General features: G+C 33.1%; 1 protein-coding gene across 1 annotated transcript; it reads left to right on the forward strand.

The window, feature by feature from the left end:
- Positions 1 to 723: 723 nt before the first annotated feature.
- LOC113781372 (serine/arginine-rich splicing factor RSZ22) lies at positions 724 to 4268 on the forward strand. The gene is made up of 6 exons (XM_027327290.1): positions 724 to 825; positions 1305 to 1403; positions 2412 to 2500; positions 2738 to 2960; positions 3287 to 3397; positions 3887 to 4268. The coding sequence occupies exons 2-6, from the start codon at positions 1315 to 1317 to the stop codon at positions 3921 to 3923; spliced, it is 549 nt and encodes a 182-aa protein (XP_027183091.1). The 5' UTR covers positions 724 to 825; positions 1305 to 1314; the 3' UTR covers positions 3924 to 4268.
- Positions 4269 to 19885: the final 15617 nt, after the last annotated feature.

Here is a 19885-nt window from a genome sequence, read left to right on the forward strand (position 1 = left end):
AGTATTACCAATAAAAAAAATGTATACTTGAATATAAAGAAACTGTCTAGCTATTAAAAAAATGCAATCATATGCACATCTATAAAGAGAAACTGACAATATTCGAGCATTTTTAGACTTTTAATAATAATTTCAATTATTATTTTTCAATAACAATTCTTGTTATTTTATCCTATTATTATGTGAAATTAGCAAGATATTTCTCTCAATCCAAAAAATATTATAATTATGGGATTAAATTTAATTAGGACCATATCTATAAATAAAATTATTTTTTCATTACTATGTTAGGGATATTGATTTTTTAGACATTATTTATCTTGGATGTTATAAAATATTGGAGTTGACATTATTTGTCTTAATTGTTATAAAATATTGCAGTTGACTAATGTTTTTAATGACAAACAAACAAATTGGTAAAAATGATGTTAGAGGATAAAGTACAACAGGGAATTAGTGGACTTAGCTATTAAGGGTATAAATATCTTTTCAACGTTACTATTATACAACGTTAGAGTCAACTAACAATTTAGGAGATAAAGTGAGAAAAATACCATTGGGGAGCAAAGTGCAAAAATATATATACCTTAGGGGGCGTTTTTTAATTAACTCTTACAAAAATACAAAAAAAAAAAAAAAAATTTTGTCAATCCCTTACAAAAATAAATTGTCCTGCACAAAAGTCGAAGGACAAATTACCAAATATGCCATTTGTCCAAATTAACAACGCCTGAAGGCTAGTAGTCGTTTTTAGCCAAGCACATTTCATTTGTCGAAGCCGCACAAGGGTTTTTCCTTCCTCTGCTTCCTCCTCAGGGTTTTCAGGTATCTTCCATACAAACAAGACAAACGTTAACCAAAACATGGATTTTCTGGCAAGATTTTGTAATTTATTCTAGTGTAGCATGAGTTTATTTTCATGTCCTCTTTCCGTTTCAAAAATTTTAGTGAATTTTAAGTTTCAACAGCCTTTTTCCTTGTGGAGTTTGAAAAAAGTTGCTACTTTATTGTTTCAGTAGATCTAGCAATTTTTCTAATACTGATGTCTATTCTGATTAATCAGACACTCCTTTTGGATTCTATGTATGTTAGGGTTTGATTGGCAAAACCCAGCCCCCTTTTTTGGGGATGTCTGTTTATTATTATATTTTAAAATTTTTGAAGCGCGATATGCAATTGCCATTATTGTAGATTTTGATACTATAGCTAATTTTCTTGAATGGCTTCTTGATTTTCCAGTGTTTTGAAATTCTTCTTCCATGTCTCTCTCTCTCTCTCTGTTTTTTTTTTGGTTAAATTTGCAGGCTATTGAAGATGTCAAGGGTGTACGTTGGGAATTTGGATCCGCGAGTCACTGAGCGGGAACTTGAAGATGAATTCCGTGTCTTTGGAGTTATAAGAAGGTAAATAATGTACGAAGTACAATTTATATGTTTTGGCGCTATTTATGTGGTCGGTTTTGCATAAGTATTTGACCAGGAATTTTTTTTGATTGCCAATTTTTTGGCTTATGTACTTATCTGAACTTTGGGGTGATGGACTCTTGGTAAAATCTCCTTCCTTTTTTTTTTGTTTTGGTTCATCGGAGACTAGGCCTTTACAAGGGGAGTGGGTGGAATTTCCCCTTCCTTTGGTTTTCTTGTTTGATAATGTTTTACCCAAAGGAAATTCGGGAGGAAATACATTTGTAACAGCTGCTAAAACCTTTAGCTAAGGTTTTGTAGATACTTTTTTTTTGGGTTGGGAGGTTTTTAAATGCTTGGACTTTATTTTCATTGGTGATTGCGCATGCTAATATATTGAACAACATATGTGCCAGCACATGATCAGATACAAGTCCTTAGAACATATACCAGATAGCATAGTTTCCATGTTCAATTTCTTCTGGCTGGGATTTTGAAGTTAAATATGTGTTGTTTGTCCACCTCTATTGCAAATATGCTGTGGTTGCTTCACTTGATTATTTTAATCATCTTGGGATGTGAAGATAGATGGGGATAAGACAAATGTCTTCGGTGACCGTGTAGATAAACCTGTTTCCCGAGCGATATAGTATAGAATGCATAGGGAACAAGATACTAAGGTAGAGTGTGGTAATTATTGAAAGAAATGTGAATCACACAATTTCTTTTTGAAGTAGCACTCATTGAAGCATGTATTTGAAATGTCAACAGCAGCTACACCATATTTAGACTGGAATGCTTTTCAATCTGGAGATAGAATATGAGCACATGATGTGTGTTACAAATTTAACTGGTGTCTTGGTTTGAGTGGGATCATCACATTTGCTTGAAAAGATTTAAAATTTGTGCACTGAAATTTTGGGGCTTATGTTTGTTCCTCATGGTCTATCTTTTAGTCACGTTTAAATGTTGTACTAATTTATGTTGTTCATCAAATTTTAAATGCAGTGTTTGGGTTGCAAGAAGGCCCCCTGGCTATGCATTTATAGATTTTGATGACAGGAGAGATGCACAAGATGCAATTCGTGAACTAGATGGTATGCCTTTTAATCTTCTACGGTGGACCCATTTTCCTTGTTACTTTTGCAATAAGGTCGTCAGTATAATTTTCTGGTTTCTCTAATTGGACCTGATGACGTATTTTCAAACTTTCAGTTTCTCGTCAGGAGCTATGTCTACATTGGTCAAAGCAAATATGAAATATTCTCTTCATGTATAGTTTTTATGTTGCAGTTTCTATTATGATTAAAAGTTCTGTGGCCTTGTTTTACTAGGTAAGAATGGATGGAGAGTTGAACTTTCTCATAATTCTAGAGGTGGAGGAGGTGGTGGACGTGGAGGGGGTCGTGGTCGGTCTGGGGGTTCTGACTTGAAGTGTTACGAGTGTGGTGAGCCTGGTCATTTTGCTCGTGAGTGCCGGCTTCGTGGAGGATCAGGAAGGCGTCGCAGCCGCAGCCCTCCTCCCAGATATCGGAGGAGCCCTAGTTATGGGCGAAGGTGAGATATTGATATGAATTTGTATTAGTACATTTTGTAACATGTGCAGTAGATATGAATGCCGATTTATCTATTTTGTAAAACATGCAGTAGATACATGTACTATGTCTTGCTTGGTGTCTTGTATGTGCTTGAGGCCCTTTATGTGCTTTGCTTGAAGAAATATAAGCTGACAGATCAATTATATTTTAGTAGCATCTTGAGAAAAGAGGAAAAGCTAGGGAAACAATGCAGTGGTTGCAAGACATGGGGTTCATCTGCATGCATGATTGACTTCATCTTCTTCTCTTGCTATTATTTCTAATGCTTTTTGAGGGTTCAAGCAGGAGTTACAGTCCTCGTGCGCGATCCCCTAGGCGCCGCAGTTTGTCTCCTCGTGGTCGCAGCTACAGCAGGTCACCTTATCGTGGGCGAGATGAGGTGCCTTATGCGAATGGGTAAAGTTCTCTCCATAGCTTGCAATCTGTTTCTTTTGGGTTCCTAGTATTTAATATACTTATTGCTTCATTAGGCTTGTATTTGATGTGTGGAGTTTGTCTGAATAAAAGTATAATTAGAAGGTAAATGTAGGAGAGGATATTTATTGCCAAGTGGGGAGGAAATAAGATAGCAAGTTCTATTATCATCATGAATTTAGATGTTTCTAGTTCATTCATTGGTTGTTACACATCACTTGTAATCTCTATTTTCATGAATAAATATGCTCTCATACTGATGATGTTATGTTCCAATGTGGAGCCATATATTAATATGATGTTGAAAGTCTGGGGATCTGATTGCATGAATATTCAGAAAACCGCAGCAATAATTAGCTTGAAGATAGTGTCACATCTTTAGGATGCTTCTTAATTTCAGGCTATGATGAATAGATCAGAACAGTGGGTATTATTACATCGTTCTCACTTCTTGCTATTCCTATTGTGCAGAAATGGTCTCAGAGATCGTCGCAGAAGCAGGAGCTGAGTGTAGAAAATTCTGTATTTGACTCAATCCGGAAGTTTTTGCAATAGTGTGTTTAATATGCATGGAATTAGTTACAACTCTGTAATCGGGGTGACGTCCTCGGCTTCAACTCGTGGATTTGGTTAAGTTTCTTTCGTACTTCAGTATCAAGTTGGTTAGTTTTCCTTCCCTTAATCCTTCTCTGGCTTTTGCCTTAGAACAAATAGATCTAGTATCTTAGTGGCATTTGGATTCTATGTTTGCTGATATAGTTTGTGAAAAGTAAAGAGTTCAAGTGAACGCTGCTAAAAATTTATGCTTTTTGTTTCTGTATCGAGGTGTCTACGTGGTTCTGCTTCATTGGTTTTCTGCTTCTACACTCCCTGTTGGTTTCCTTCTTCACTGCCCTGCGGTGGGATCTCCAATTTGAATGATTGTGGATCCCAACTGGCTGCGTTGCTAGATGCTTCTGTTTCATTGATTCTGCGGCTATGACGCCTCACCTCACTTGTAGTGGTAGATCTTTATATTCTTTTATGACAAGCGGCATCAAATACTTTTGGCAGGTAATCTGTTCAAGAAAAGATGGGGTCTTTTTTCTGAACTAATATTAAAATATTATCTTAATTGGGTTTATAGGCTTTTCGAGTAACACCTAAGTTTGAATCATGAAATATGATATCCATGTAGAAAACAGCCCCCTTTAGCTAACTAAATAGAGCCTGAACTAGTTCTCTTTTTACCTGCTAATTTTTTTTTGAAATTCATTTTTTTTTTGGGGTTCTGCAGCTGTCTAGCTAGTTTGTTATCCTAACTAACTGCAGGAAAAATTAGCTTGTTTACTTGTTACTGCAAGCTTTCACTTTTTTGTGATAAGATCAGATTACCCTCCTTGACCCCCCTTCAGCCAAACTTTGAGCACCTAAATCTTTTGATGAGAAGGCCTTTCTTGAAATGGTCATGTTATTGTTTAAGTTAAACATTGGAGTTTACTTGAAACTGTCTTCTGGACACTGGTCCAAATATGTCATCCAAGAATTATTGGATTTTCCTTCAAAATTATCATGCTTTGTATTAGTAGTTGTGGTGGATGAATTTTTCTATAAAGGTATTGTTGAACTTCTAAGAAAGGGGCATAGATATAGAGGACCAGCGCTTTTGTCCGGGTTGTTTGAGATGATTTGCTCGACTCTGCCGAGATCTCAGTGTCTTGATTGAGGTTGTCGCTTCGGATAGGACCATCTGTGGTTGATCATCTGTCATTCATCCAGCTTTTTATTTTACGGTTGGCATCCAACTTCGGTTTTGTAACTCAAATTGTTGCTGTAGGCATTGTAATCTTCTCTTCCAGTTTCTGAAAGCTCAAGCCATCAAGATTAACTTTACCAGCTTCTTGCGTTACATTTGCTGTAGATGTTTTGGCTAAGAGATTTCCTTGTCTTGGAAGCAGTTTCTGATTCTTTGTGCTCTGAATGATTTGTGCTGGTTCAGTTTTTAATTCTCACCTGAATGAACAATGACTACACATTAAGAGTTCAGAATTAGGATTGATTTTGGGGAAGATGACCAACATTTACTAGATAGGGTAGTGGTGCACAGTTTTGCACATTGGTACATTAAAGTTGTTTAAATTGCGTGGTAAATCACGCAAATAATTTATATTCTAGTTAACCAAGTCGTGTATATATCTATGTTTTGGAACTTGGATCAGGTAATGATTCAGTGGAAACACTAAACTCAGGCATCGGCAGTCAATGGGTTTGATTGGTTGGGTTGGGAGTGAAATAGGATGACGTCATAAATATGATATAAATATATATTAATGATATGTAATCAAAATGATGTATAAAAATTCCTCTTAGATTGGTGGTACAACTCTGTATACATGTTAGATGAGCTTAGATTGAGTCCAAAAGGGCTCTACTTGAAAATTTTTTAAAGTTATAACTAAAAGAAAAATTTAGAAAATATAATAGGCTAATTTTGCACTTTGTTAAAATAATAAGGATCAAAATAAAATTATGAAAAGTTTTAGGATACTCTAGGCAAATAAATGCTAAGCCTAGTCCGTGCTCCTTGTTTCTTATTATGCAGCCGTCAATTCCTTTATTTTTTTTTCCTCTTTTCTTCGTTTCTTCTTCGTCGTTGTTTCTTATTTGTTTCTCCTTGTTTTTTCAAGGGAAAATTTCAGAAATCTCCCTTGAGATTTTTAATTATTTCACTGGCCTCCTCGGTTTTAAAAACGATGCTGCTAACTTCCTTGAAGTTTATTATCTTGTAAAATTTAGGTCCAATTAACAATTAAAAAGTAGAGAGAAATAAATATGATTTTATTATTGTTGCTCATCTATTAAATTGTTTAATTAATCTAATATATTTCTAAACAATAAAGAAAAGATTAGAATTTGTTGTTTATTATAAAGGATTAAATTATATATGACATCGAAAACAGTATATCATTCTATATATTTTATTTAATGTAAGATTTAAATTGCTTTTTTTAGTTACAAATTTGTTATTAAATATGATCAACAACAAATAATCAGAAAATTTGTAATCAAAATATTACAAAGAGTGAATTTTAATATCAGAAAAATCTTAGCATTTAACGTTAACTTGTTGACAAGAATATTTATGATATTAATTTCGTTCTCTGTAATATTTTAGTTGCAAAATTTTTTATTATTTGTTGTTGATTATGGTTAGTAATGGATATATAACTGAAAAGAGTAATTTGAATCTTGTATTAAGTGAAAAATATAAAATGATATACTATTTTTTGATATTATATGTGATTTACTCTCTGATGATAAATAATAAGTTTTAGTGATTTCTTAATGTGTAAGCTGGTATTAAATTAATTAAATACTGGAGTAGATGAGGGGTAATGATAAAATCATATTTCTTTCTCTTTCCTAATATTACTTTTTGATTATTGATTGGGTGTAAATGTTACAAGATAATTAAGCTCAAGGGAGGTTAGTGTAATTTTTGAAACATGGAGGGAGGCCAGTGAAATAATCAGAAATCTTAGGGAAGGTTTTTAAAATTATCCCTTTTTTTTTATCACACACAAGCTAGACTTTGGTAAGTTGAACCCGTTCTACTTAACTTCTGTTCTGGAATCTTTTGTCTTCATTATTTTTTGCTTCCCTCTCTTTTCTTTTTCCTTCTTTGCTCCTTTTTCTTTTCCTCCTATTTGATTATAAATCTTTCAAGAACTTAGTTGCGTGAAATTGGGCTTAGGGAATTTAAAGAACGAATTTTTTCTTTAGATTCATTCTTCTGCAGATCCGGCTGCGTAACATTGATTCTGATCAGATCTGTTCTTAACGCTAGTCAAAGATGGAAGAAAGAAAGGGAACCGAAAAGAAAGGGTCACCAGATTAAGAAAAATGTACAAACCAGGTTCTAATCGAATTTACCAGTTTCTGGTCAAATCCAATTTTTGATCAGGTTTGATCGAGTTTTTAACAGGCAATTTTTTAGGAAGGTTCGGACTGGATGTCTGGTTGGTATTCAGTTCAATTGATTGGTCGGGTCCGAATTTAAAAACATATGTGTATGTTAGCTAAAGAAAAATGTGTCTGTCATGTCTCTTTTGGGAATAAATAGTTTAATCGTTTGAGGAGTGTGAAATTTTGTGTTCTAGCTCGGTCATATTCTCCAGATATAATCTGGGAATTTAGGTTGGTGAAGCAGCTGGGTGAGACATTATTTGTTTACCTGTATATGTTTTGCCAAGTGTACGTCAAAGCAATCAAATTGGTACTCTTGGATTTTGCAATTACAGAAGCTACATTTTCCTATTTGTGACCTTTTATAACTTGGGTTAAATGTCATGGACTCTTACATTGAATGTAGCTATGATGGTACGTATTAAACAACTGTGCCATGGTTGCCTGGGACGGAGTGTGCGAGCTTGCAAACTTCTGTAGTTTGGAATCGATTTTTGGCGTAGAATTATGTAATGGGAATAGAATTTTTGCCCTTGGAAGTTTTTGCTACTTCTCATACCCCCCAAAAAAAAAAAAGATAATCTTTGTCGTCTCCAATAAAAAAAATTAAAAAAGGTCCAACATGTGTGAGTTTTCCTCAGGGATAATCTTTTTTTTTTTAGGTTGTGAAATAATGAATCAATTAACAATTTATTGGGCCTAAGTATTTTTATATAAGTCGTTTGAAGAAAAAAGTGAGAAGAATTGTATAATTGCGTATTGCAGAACATTACCAAACTTGTACAGAGAGAGAGAGAGAGGAATTACATAATCGCATGATTAGTTTCTTGGTATTGCATAACTTACTACAGTCTCCTTAAGCTCCCCTTTTCTCCTAGATTAGGATAGAGTAGGTTATACAAATGTATTTGCTGACAAACAAAAAAAGAATAAAATTTGATGAAGTGTTTTGTCTTATTGCACTAATAGTATACCAATTGGTGGAATATAATGTAAATAGATAAAATGGAAAAAAAATAATGATGTTTTAGGACAATAATGGGCACAAATCTGCACTGGGACGTTTCTTCCTCTTGAGCAAGACTTAATGAAAGGAAGGGCATCAGGCCCCCCTTATGGCTTCACCTACTATTTGTTTAAGATGAGCTGCCAATTCTATAACAATTCAGACAATTCAGAACTTTACCATATTTTCAAGCTTTTTGAAAAGAAATATTAGGGACCCAAATTAGCAATTTTCCCGTCAACAATTTGATTGTAAGCATTTTATGCTTGTAGATCTAGTTCACTGGTCTTTGATCAGACCTAATAACAAAAAATTAGCTTGCTATAAATGTTTTAGAAAACAAAGTATTTGGGACATAAAGATCCCTAAAGTATGCCAGTGTTGCTAATTAATCTCAGAAGGCTAAAGGATCCTAATTAGATTGTAAGTTTGTAACAATAATTTTTGAAAACTAGGCAGGACTCGAATTAGTTGAGTGATTGAAACTTGACGATGACAATGCCTTTGATTCTCATACTTACTAAAAAGACAAAAGAAATTCTAATAGTATAGAGATATCAATAAGCCAGTTACAAAATTAAAAGGGATTTGGGATTTCAAGAAATATTGCACCGTACAAGGTGTGCATTAACTCAACAAATTGAGCCAACGGCTTGTTGAATTGTTCGTCATCACAAAGGCCTTAAATACTTTTATGGGGTGGGAGGTCAAAACTTTGAACTTTATCTCTTATCAATTACTACTTAATATGTGACTTCTTTTAAATTCAATGATGTTTAATGCATTCATTTGATTCAATGGTGGTCAGTCTCCATCAGTTCTTATGATTCTTTTGGATCTGTCCCTTCTCTTGTAGCCAATGTATGACTAAAAAACTAACAATAATAATAACACAACAAATTTAGGCACTATGACATTAAGCGTTGATACTAAGATAATGACATGTAAAAGTATAACAAAATTTGTCACTCATAAATAATTGTGTTTCTTAATCAATTCCATTTAACAAATTTCATATCATTCCCATTTGATCCATCAATTTTACGGTGCAATTGCAAAGCATCCTCGCCGCAAAGTTTGTGCTAGCTGTGTAGGAATCCCAGTACGTTATCTTTATGATGTGGACCACTTTTAGAAATTGGTCATTCGTTAACAGAAGTATCATGCCAAATTTGATCCAGTAACCGATTGCGAGATTCTTCAAACTTCTTAAAAATTTAAAATGGTAGCGGAAAGTTTAACATTTTTTAATGCAGGACTGCTTACAATTTCTCCCACCTTGCTGACCAATCCAACCTCCCTTAAACTTTAATAGAATTTTTTTTTGGGAGAATATCGAGAAACAAAAAAGAGAACTATTTCTACCACTAGATATTTTAAAGTCTTTCTCAAAATCAAATTTTAAGTCTCATCAAGTAAGATTTCGAGAGCCCAAAGAAAAACTCAACGAAAAGGAAAGAATCTATCACTCTATGCCAAAATATAATAAAGGATAAAAAGTTCCAGTGGCCCTCAAACTATTAGTTGGATGAACTTTTGATCCCCAAACAATTAAAAGTGAATTTTTGGCTCCCGATCTATCCAAAGTACAAAATGTTAGACCTTCTGTCAAATTTAGCAGTTAATACCAACGGAAACTACAATCACGTGAGACGCACGTTGAAATACGAAGGGCATTTTTATCCACAACAAGCTGTGTTTCAATCGGTAAAATGGGACTTCTTCGTGAACAGAGTTGAACAAAGAAAAACTCCGTTGCAGCGGGAAATTCATGCGGTTTTGTGAATCATATCGGAAGAAAAGAGTAAAATAGAAAATCCGAAAGGATTAGTAAGCTTGCAGAACTAGCCTCTTACTGAGCCTCTTGATTTCTCTATCCATTTGACCAGTAAGTATCAATCTAAACATCTTGAAATCACACAAAAAGGACCAAAAGTGATGCCCAAAAGTTGCAGGAACATTTCCTTCCACAAAAGAATGGCTATACCATGCCAAGTCATATCCCAACAAGGGCACAAGGATCACAAACCACCAGTTGAAAAGCATTGAATATATCAAGCAAATAATGCTACAAAGCGTGCCCATGATTCATGTAAAATAGCCAAAACTCCTCCACGCTTCGGAAATTCATACCTCAAATGCAGTCAGAGATCGGCCCGGATCAAAACTGTGGGGAAAAAGGGATCGATCTTTCCGATGGAAGAGATGGAAAGAAGCCCACAACAGGCCCAAATCAGATAGTATATTTCATTGTAGTATACTCGATAAAACTGTTTTGCAATGGAAATTCCAATCTCAGCTAGAAGTTTGATTCAATTCCAGTGTGAAAGATCAACAAGTTTTGGGAGTTGCTGAAATGCCCAAAAGGTTGATAATATTCAGCTAAAATTGGGTTAGGGGCTGGGATGCAAGATGATATTTTGGATCGATACGGATGAAGAGCAAATAGGGTTTGACCGATATTTTGTAGAATAGAATTTGGCAAGATGACGCTGGAGAGGGAATCCTTCCACCCACTGATTACAAGTAGTTTGACTGTTTGTTTGGGATGTTCGAGAAATTAAGCTACCCAAAATATAAATGGGAAAGGTGGGTGAGGTTAGGGGTTTCAAGGGTGGATGGTAGCTCACTCAATTTCATCTGAAAGAATTTAGGGGCAATAATCTATGAAGAGAACAAAGGAGGTTCGAAGGCTCATCCCGATCCCATCTGCAACAGGGATCAACATTGTTTATATCACTCCTTCAAAGACGTGTGATTGCACGCACACCTCGACACAGCAGAAATTCCAAGTGATTGGTCCCTGGGCCTTTGGTCACTCTTTGCTCTCCACTCCATTTTGCATCACCGTCTACTTCCACGGTGTTGATAGTTGGGAAGTTGCAGCAATCGCCAACAATGGTAGAGGAAGAGATATTGGTAAAAGTAAACGATTTGGTTAAAATTATTTTTCACTCCATATTTTACCGAGTGGAACACAGCTCATTATGGACAAAAATGCCCTTCATATTTCGGTGTGAGACTCATGTGGTCGTAGTTTCCGTCAATATCAACTGCTGAATTTGACAGAAGGTCTAACATTTTGTACTTTGAATAGATTGGGGGCCAAAAGTTTACTTCTAATTGTTTGGGGATCAAAAGTTCATCCGGCTAATAGTTTGAGGGCTACTGGGACTTTTTGCCCTATAATAAACTTCTGTAACAATCCAGAAGTATCTAAAATCTTGGACTAATTCAACTTACACCATATTGAAAAATGTTCTTTCTAGCAAAAGAACAGAAAAAAAAAATCTCTGAGCCCTCAAACTGTTTTTCTGTTTTAATTTATTTTGTTAATTATTATATCTAATGTATTGTGGATTAGGTTATATACTAGAATTTTGACCCGTGCTATGCACCAATTAACATTTCAAATCAAAATAGTAAAATTATTTTTGTGAGAAAAAGGTTATTTGGAATGGAAAAGCTCAAAGTTCAAGATGGTTTCAATTTCTATAAAACATGTTATTTTAAATAAAAAGCAGCAGAAAAAAATCTCTACTTATGAACTTGAATAAAACTATGGAATTACCTAAAATTTGTATTTAATTGTCATATATTCTTACATTTACTCAAAAAAATTTGACTCATTTTAGAAAAATTCATTTCTTTCATTATATTGTACCCTAAGAATTTTGTATATTTTCAAATGACCTATGATTCCATGAATAACAAGAAAAATGTAATCCCAGTTGCATTATTTGATAATATTTGTTTTCAAATAACTACATCATCAGTAAAAAGAAAAAAATTTACTAAAAATTAAATAGAAAAACGGCCAAATATGATTCAAAAGATATTACCAAACGCCTCCTCATTCCCTCTTTGCAACCTCTCCTAGTTTATAACTATACTCTTCCTACCACTCTGCCCTTATCCTGCAGTTTCATCTCCTCCAATCTCCTTTCCTGATACTATCCCCCTTCATTTGCTACCCTTTACTTACCAAATTGATCTATCTTTTCCTATTTCCACAATCTTTTCCTTTCCCTTACCCTACAAGTGGCACATCCATCCTTTCCCACGCAACAATCTCATCTCCTACCTCTCTTTGTAATCTTATTTATCACTCTTTCGGTATCTTTCTCCCATCTTACAAATTACCATCCTTTCATGTCCCAACCCCATATTTTCTTGATCACTACCTATTTAATCACCTTTCAAATAGTTTTGACGAAATCTAAAGTGAAAATTGTGATCTATGGGAAAAAATTCAAAATTTGGTTGTAAATTCTACAAAATTTTTTCCATCTTTGGAGTTTTTTTTTTTCAAAACTAACCATCCAAATGCGTCCTTGCTTATTTAAAGAAAATTCACATCAATAAAATTTGTTCACCTTAAAACTCACCCTCATTATGAAAGCGTTATACTGGACATACTCTAATAATATTATTGTGACTACCAAATATAATTATAACAATGTCAAATATAAAAATGAAAGAATAAAGAAAAAATACATACCAAAAAGATATACTTATGAAAAGAGGATACTAAACAATCATAAGAAAATAGTTACTTTAGAACTTGTTAACAAAGGATGTGGAGTTAAATTCTCTATTCCAACTAAGGATGGTAAAGTAGAAAGAAATTGAGTAACATGAATATAAAAAATAAAGTGAAAGTCACCACATGTAAAATCATTATAAAAAGGAAAGTTGAAACCATATTTTTAGGCTATTGATAAATTGAATTTTCTTTTTAAAAGATAACAAATTAGATCTAAATTTTGTGATTGCCTTATGATTATTAGCACTTGATTTTGTAAAGGAAAATTATTTGACTTAAGAGTAAAACGATAAAACATTATATGTGTAGTTTTAAGACTTCAAATAAAAAAAAATTAAATGTTATAATAAAAGAAAAATGAAAAGAAGTACATGGCCTTTTTTTTTCCTTTGTTATAGTATAACAAAGACATGAAAAACATATCTTGCATTACAGTGGAGCTAGTTTTTTAATAAAATAATAGATTTTCTTAGAAATAGGAAAGAAATGAAAAATATTTGGGTTTGTCATCATATCTTTTTTTTCCTACTAAAATCATATATGGTGCTTATATCATGAGAAGAGAAAATTTCTTTAATTATCATTTCAATTCATTAATCATTTATAACTTCCTTAATTTGATGTTTATATTATGAAACAACTACAGATGTGAATGTCCACTTGTATTCACAAGAAAGTTGATTCATAATTATCCACCAGATTCATTGGTATATTGAATAAAGGAGAGCCATTGGATGAATCCTTTCAGTTCATTTATGAAGCTATTCAATTGATGTACTTGAAGTACTAAATTCATGAATGAGTATTTAATAGGTTCATGTACCTTTGATCTTGTATTACCTATATATAGAGATATTCTTACCTCTCTTTGTAACAAGAAGAACTTGTGATCAATTGAAATAATAATGAAATAGTTCTCTATTCTCTCTCTTCTATTTCTTTTTCTAATATTTGAATCCCTATTTTAGTAGTTTATTTTTTTAGTTTCACAACACGTTATCAGCATGAGTCTCTATTTCTGAGCAAAAGGTGAAAAAGAAGCCTCTACCTTGAGCGAAGTGAAACACGAGACTCTGTCGAGATTCTACTAATATCAAATCAACTATTGAGCATTTCCTTGGGCAAACCCTTGATGAACTATTGAGGTAAATTTCTTTCCTACAAATTTATTTCAATTTCTTATAGCTAGTTTTTGAGTAATCTTGAAGTAAAAGTGTCTGCTACTAAGCAACCATTAAGCACAAACATATACTTTTCGACATCTTTGAGGTAATATTTCTTCTTTCAATTCTATTTATTATCTTTATTATCATGAGAATTATTTGCTATGGATACTTACATCCGGATGCAATGAGTTTTGGAGATACTATTATAGAAAATTAATTATGCTTGAGAATCCACTTGTCCTTTGAAATACTTGAATGATAAAGATTTGACCGCTTGAAAATGGTCGTTCTTTAAAAAAAATATTTGATCACCTGAAAATGGTCAATCATTCCAAAGTCTGGTATGATAAATTTACTTATGACTGCAAGTACACAATTCTGCTATGTTTAAAATTATATTTTAGTTAAAAATAATATTCTCTACATATTTCTCGAATATGCTCCTATAGTAGCAACATCGAGAGAAATTTTTGAGAAGTATTCTATATTTATTGCATACTAGTTCTAGTCCATTCCCAGAAGTGAATGCGACTAAATTTCAACTTATTAGCTATGGTTGCAACAATGACTATAGTTTTGGTAAATATGTATTTTATCATGGCAAGAGCAAAAAATTTCCACCTAAAGTGGGATAATATTGATAAGGATAAGAAAATAAGGATCCTGAAGACAAATGTTCTAAAGTACATTTGATCAATTAAAATAGCATCTTGACATGGCTAATTTCTTTAAAAGCCCTAAAGGTGTATGATGATCGATTTGATGTATGATAGTCATTGATTTTTCTTCCTGAAGAAGAAATGAATGTCAAACATTTGGGATCAAAGGATTATGGTGATAATATTTATCCCATAAGAATTATGGTGATAATGATATATGTCTCATTAATAGTGCTACTATGTACACTATATTTCTATTTGAAAATAAGAGAGACAAACACTACTGTCTTGAAAAATTTATTGAATTTGAATATCCGTTGAAATGGATATCAAATTGAGACACTGAATGAGATAATAATAAAGATCAAGTGAGATAAAGGTTGATTATATCATAATAACCATTCAAGAGAGAAATGGTTATTGATATAGTTGTCTTCACTCTCATTTGATTTATAATCATCACGTGCAATAAATCAGAAATTTACTGATCCTGATTTTACAAAAATAAGAATATTTGAGAGCTGACAAATATTTATACATACCCCCTTTATAGTATATATGGCTCCAATAGAAATTTAAAAATCTATGTCGGGTATGAATCCCTCTTTACAATTAAATATTGTGAAATATTGATGGTTGATCTATCTATATTTCCCGACATTACGAGGAGAAAAAGATCAACCGAAAGGAAATCATTTGAAAAATATTGTTGGATTTCCTCGATTCTCAACATACGGTGAACTGGAAGTTCAAAAGATTATTCATTTGTAGAAAGTTGCAAATCAATTATTAGATATATTTATCAACTCCAAAAGAGTCATTAAATCAAATATTCCTGCAGAAAATACTCTGGTTAAAATTGATGTCCTTGAAGGACATGTGCAAGTGCTACAAATGAATTTAAGACCGGCCTACCTAAATCAAGTATAAATTGATTTCAAATGTCTCCGGAGATTAAATAAATGTCATGACAAAATTCAACCTCCCGAAGAGCCAACTCCTGAAGAGTTTACTTCTGAAGAGAATGAAATCATCGAAAATTTAAATGGAGCCTAATGAAATGTAGCACTTGATATTATAAATGTTAACGAGGATCATAAATATCGATCGGTTGATAAATGTTGGCAAAGAAATGATTGGCCGAAAAAAGAGATTCAGTTCCATCAGTATCAAATTCACTGGTATAATAAAAAGCTCTTAAACCTTTGTCCAAAATACCCAAAGAGTGTCAAGCCAGTTGAATATAAATATTCGTTAATGATCTTAATTGGAACTTCGGAAGAGCTCCAAAAAGTTGTCGAATATTTGAAGAAAGAATTTGAGATCAAAGATTTTGGAAAGACAAAATTCTGCCTTGATTTACAAATTGAGCATTTGGAAGGTGAAATTTTTGTCCACCAAATTGTTTATACCCAGAAGGTATAAAAATAATTTTATATGGATAAGACACATATATTAAGTATCCCAATGATTGTCAGATCACTAAATCCTAATAAGAATCCTTTTAGACGGCGAGAAGAAGATGAAAAGATACATGGTCCTGAAGTACCATAACTCAGTGCAATTGGTGCACTAATATATCTTACTAATTGTACAAGACCTGATATATCATTTGTAGTGAATTTATTAGCAAGATTTAGTTCCTCGCCTACAAGACAATATGGGAACGGTATTAAACATATTTTTCACTATCTCCAAGGAACAATTGATCTTGGTTTATTTTATTCAGGTATAGCTAAACCAGAATTGCTTGGTTGTGCTAATACTAGGTATTTATCTAACCCACATAAAAAAGATCTCAGACTGGTTATCTATTTATATATGGTAGTATAGCTGTTTCTTGGTGATCTACAAAGCAATCATTAGCCACCATCTCATCAAATCATACTAAAATAATAGCAATTTATGAGGCCAGTCGAGAATGTGTTTGACTAAAATCAATGATCCACTACATCCAGAAGAGTTGTGGGTTATCCTCCGAGAAAGAAAATCCTCTAACTATATTATATGAAAATAATGCAGTTTGTATAGCTCAATTGAAAGGAGGATATATTCAAGGAGACAGGATGAAACATATTTCACCAAAATTCTTCTTTACTCATGATTTGCAAAAGAATGGTGAAATTGATGTGCAACAAATCCGATCAGATTGGCAAATTTATTTATCAGGGCATTGCCGACTGCAACATTTGAGAAATTGGTGAAGAATATTGGAATGTGTCGGTTAAAAGATCTCAAATGATGTTTGTATCAGGGGGAGAAATTTATACACAAGAATAGTGTACTCTTTTTTCTTCACTAGAGTTTTTGTCCCACTGGATTTTTTCCTAGTAAGGTTTTAACGAGGCATATTCTTTGTATAATGGACATCAAAGGGAGAGTGTTATGAAACAACTAAAGATATGGATATCCATTTGTAATCCCAAGAAAGTTGATTTATAATCATCCACCAGATTCATTGGTACATTGAATAAGGGAGATACATTAGATGAATCCCTTCAGTTCATTTATGAAGCTATTGAATTGATGTACTTGAAGTACTAAATTCATGAATGAGTGTTTAATAGGGTTCATGTACCTTTGATCTTATATTACCTATATATAGAGTTATTCTAACCTCTCTTCGTAACAAGAAGAACTTGTGATCAATTGAAATAATAATGAAATAGTTTCTATTCTCTCTCTTCTACTTCTTTTTTTAATATTTCAATTCCTAGTTTAATAGTTTATTTTATTAGTTTCACAACAGTTTAAACCATTAGTATGTTCGTAGTTATTTTGGTACAATTAACCAATTCCAAAGATGTTTCCTTAACTTTGTTTTACAAGTATCAAATGGTCAAACTTATTTTTGCTAAGGCTTATAAAAGACAAAGGGTATTTGGGAAGGTTTCCTTGTTATCAAGTTCAAATATTTAATTGTTCATTCTAATTTTGGTAAAATTAACCAATCTCAAACATGATCATATTTTATTTTGGTAAAGTTAATAAAATTTGAAATTAGATTACAAAATCATATGTAGTTTTTCCTATTTTTTGGTATGCTACATTTGGAAGAATCTAATTTTAGGCACTAAACTTAACTAACAAAAGCATGTTTTTGGATTCAATCCAAACTTGACCATATTTTAGTGACGTTTTAAACAATTAAAATAAAAAATTTTGAGATAAAGGAATGGAAATTTGGACGCTTAATGGGTGATTTAGAATGAAAAGTAATATACATATATATATATATATATATATATTAGAGTTCTGACCTATGCATTTCAAATCAAAATAGTAAAATTATTTTTGTTAAAAAATTATTTGGAATGGAGAAGCTAAAAATTCAAGATGGTGTCAATTTCTATCAAAATGTATTAGTATGAATAAAAGGAAAGGAACAAAAAATCCCACTCATGAACTTGAAAACAACTATGAAATTGCTTAAAAATTGTTTTTAATTGTCATATATTCACACAGCTGCTTATAAAAATTTGTCCAATTTTTAAAAAATTCCTTTCTTTCATTAGATTATATCCTAAGAATTTTGGATATTTTTAACCTACTTGTGATTCCGTGAATAACAAACAAAATATCGAATTTCAGTTACATTGTTACATAACATTTGTTTTGTGAGACCCCGAAATTTTACTTGTCTTTATAGCTCTTATTTGAACTTACTTGTCTTAGATTAGAGAAAGACTAAACTTTTGACTAGAACTTTTGTTGTGTAATAGTGATAGTATTAGTAGTTGGTTGGATCCTGAATTTTTGTATTTAGCCTTGAGGATTGTATATCTATGTTAATGGTTGTATATATATTAAATTTGCTTGGCACATCTTTACTTGCTTTTGAAATTGTAACTCATTTTATTAAAGTGAGTGAGCGAGTCCTGGCGAGAGCTGGGCAGGCAGCTGCTAAACCCTGGGGTACGCCCTAAGGGGAAGTGGGGTCATCACAGGTGGTATCAGAGCCTAGGTTTGAATTGGCCTGGGCGGATTGAGTGAGTGTAGTTGTGATGGCTTAAGTACGAGTATTTAAGTGTGAAACCCTGAAGTGTTAGGTGATGAATCTTGCTTCATTTGCTTAAGTTTCTTCTTGATGCTTGATTGTACTGTAGGAATAGACGGAAACAGTGGAAATACGAACCATGAGTGGTCTCGTCGAGTCCTTAGCCATCAAGAATGTCTAGGGGGATCCTAGTATTTGACCTAAGATTGGGTTGATTGAGGAGATAGGCTTAATGAGTGTTGTCATGGACTATTTCCATGTGTGAGAACCCGTATTTTTCCTAATAATTTTCCTAGGGTTTTTCCCCTTTAATTGCATGTTTTCTGCATTTTCTGGCTTAGGAAAATTTTCTTGGTGGATTTTATGAGTAATTATAGTTTTTAGATGATTTTTCTAGTATTTGAGAGTTTTTGAAAAATTAAGAATATATATCGGACGTGGGACCCACTAGGGCGAAAAGTTCGGAAAAATTCGGCCAAGTAGGTTGAGTTTCGGATACTGAGTGAAATTTATCGGGTGTTAAGAGATAAGTAGAGGATGAGATGTGATTGATGTGAGAGAGACTTAAAAGATAGAAATGCTTTAAATGTAGTGACAAGTGTCACTTGGTGAGTGGTGGCACTTGTAGGACAACTATTCATTTTCTTGACTTTTGACCAATTGCTTAAATATCTCAAAAATCACACAAAATTCATTCTTGTCTTCAACTTCTTGGCCGGCTCTCTCTCTAGGAAAAGAAAGAAAACTTCTCCAATTTTCAAGCTTCCATCTAGTGCAAATCATCCAAACCAATTGCTTAAATTTGTTTCTACTCCATAAAATCCCTCCATTTGGTGCTAGTAAGTGATTTTGTGGAAGTGTTCAAGGAAGCTAAGGTGTCCTACAACTCTCCATCTCTTGTGTTCTAGGTAAGTGGTGTTTGAACTTCCTCCTACACTTAATGAAGCTTGAGTTGTGCTTAGTGGAAAACTAGGTTTCAATGTTCTTCATTCTGTCCGAATTTTTAGCTCATAGTTAGAGACCGAATTGGCCTTGGATTAAAACATGAAAGTTGTAGGGAATGATATTTTGAGGTGCCTGTAAAATTTCAGGTTCATCGGAGTTGTGTAGAGTGAGAAAAGTCGATTTTACTGTTGCTGTTCTGGGTTCTT

The sequence above is a fragment of the Coffea eugenioides genome, chromosome 8 (genome assembly GCF_003713205.1).
Source record: "Coffea eugenioides isolate CCC68of chromosome 8, Ceug_1.0, whole genome shotgun sequence".
Taxonomy (NCBI): domain Eukaryota; kingdom Viridiplantae; phylum Streptophyta; class Magnoliopsida; order Gentianales; family Rubiaceae; genus Coffea; species Coffea eugenioides.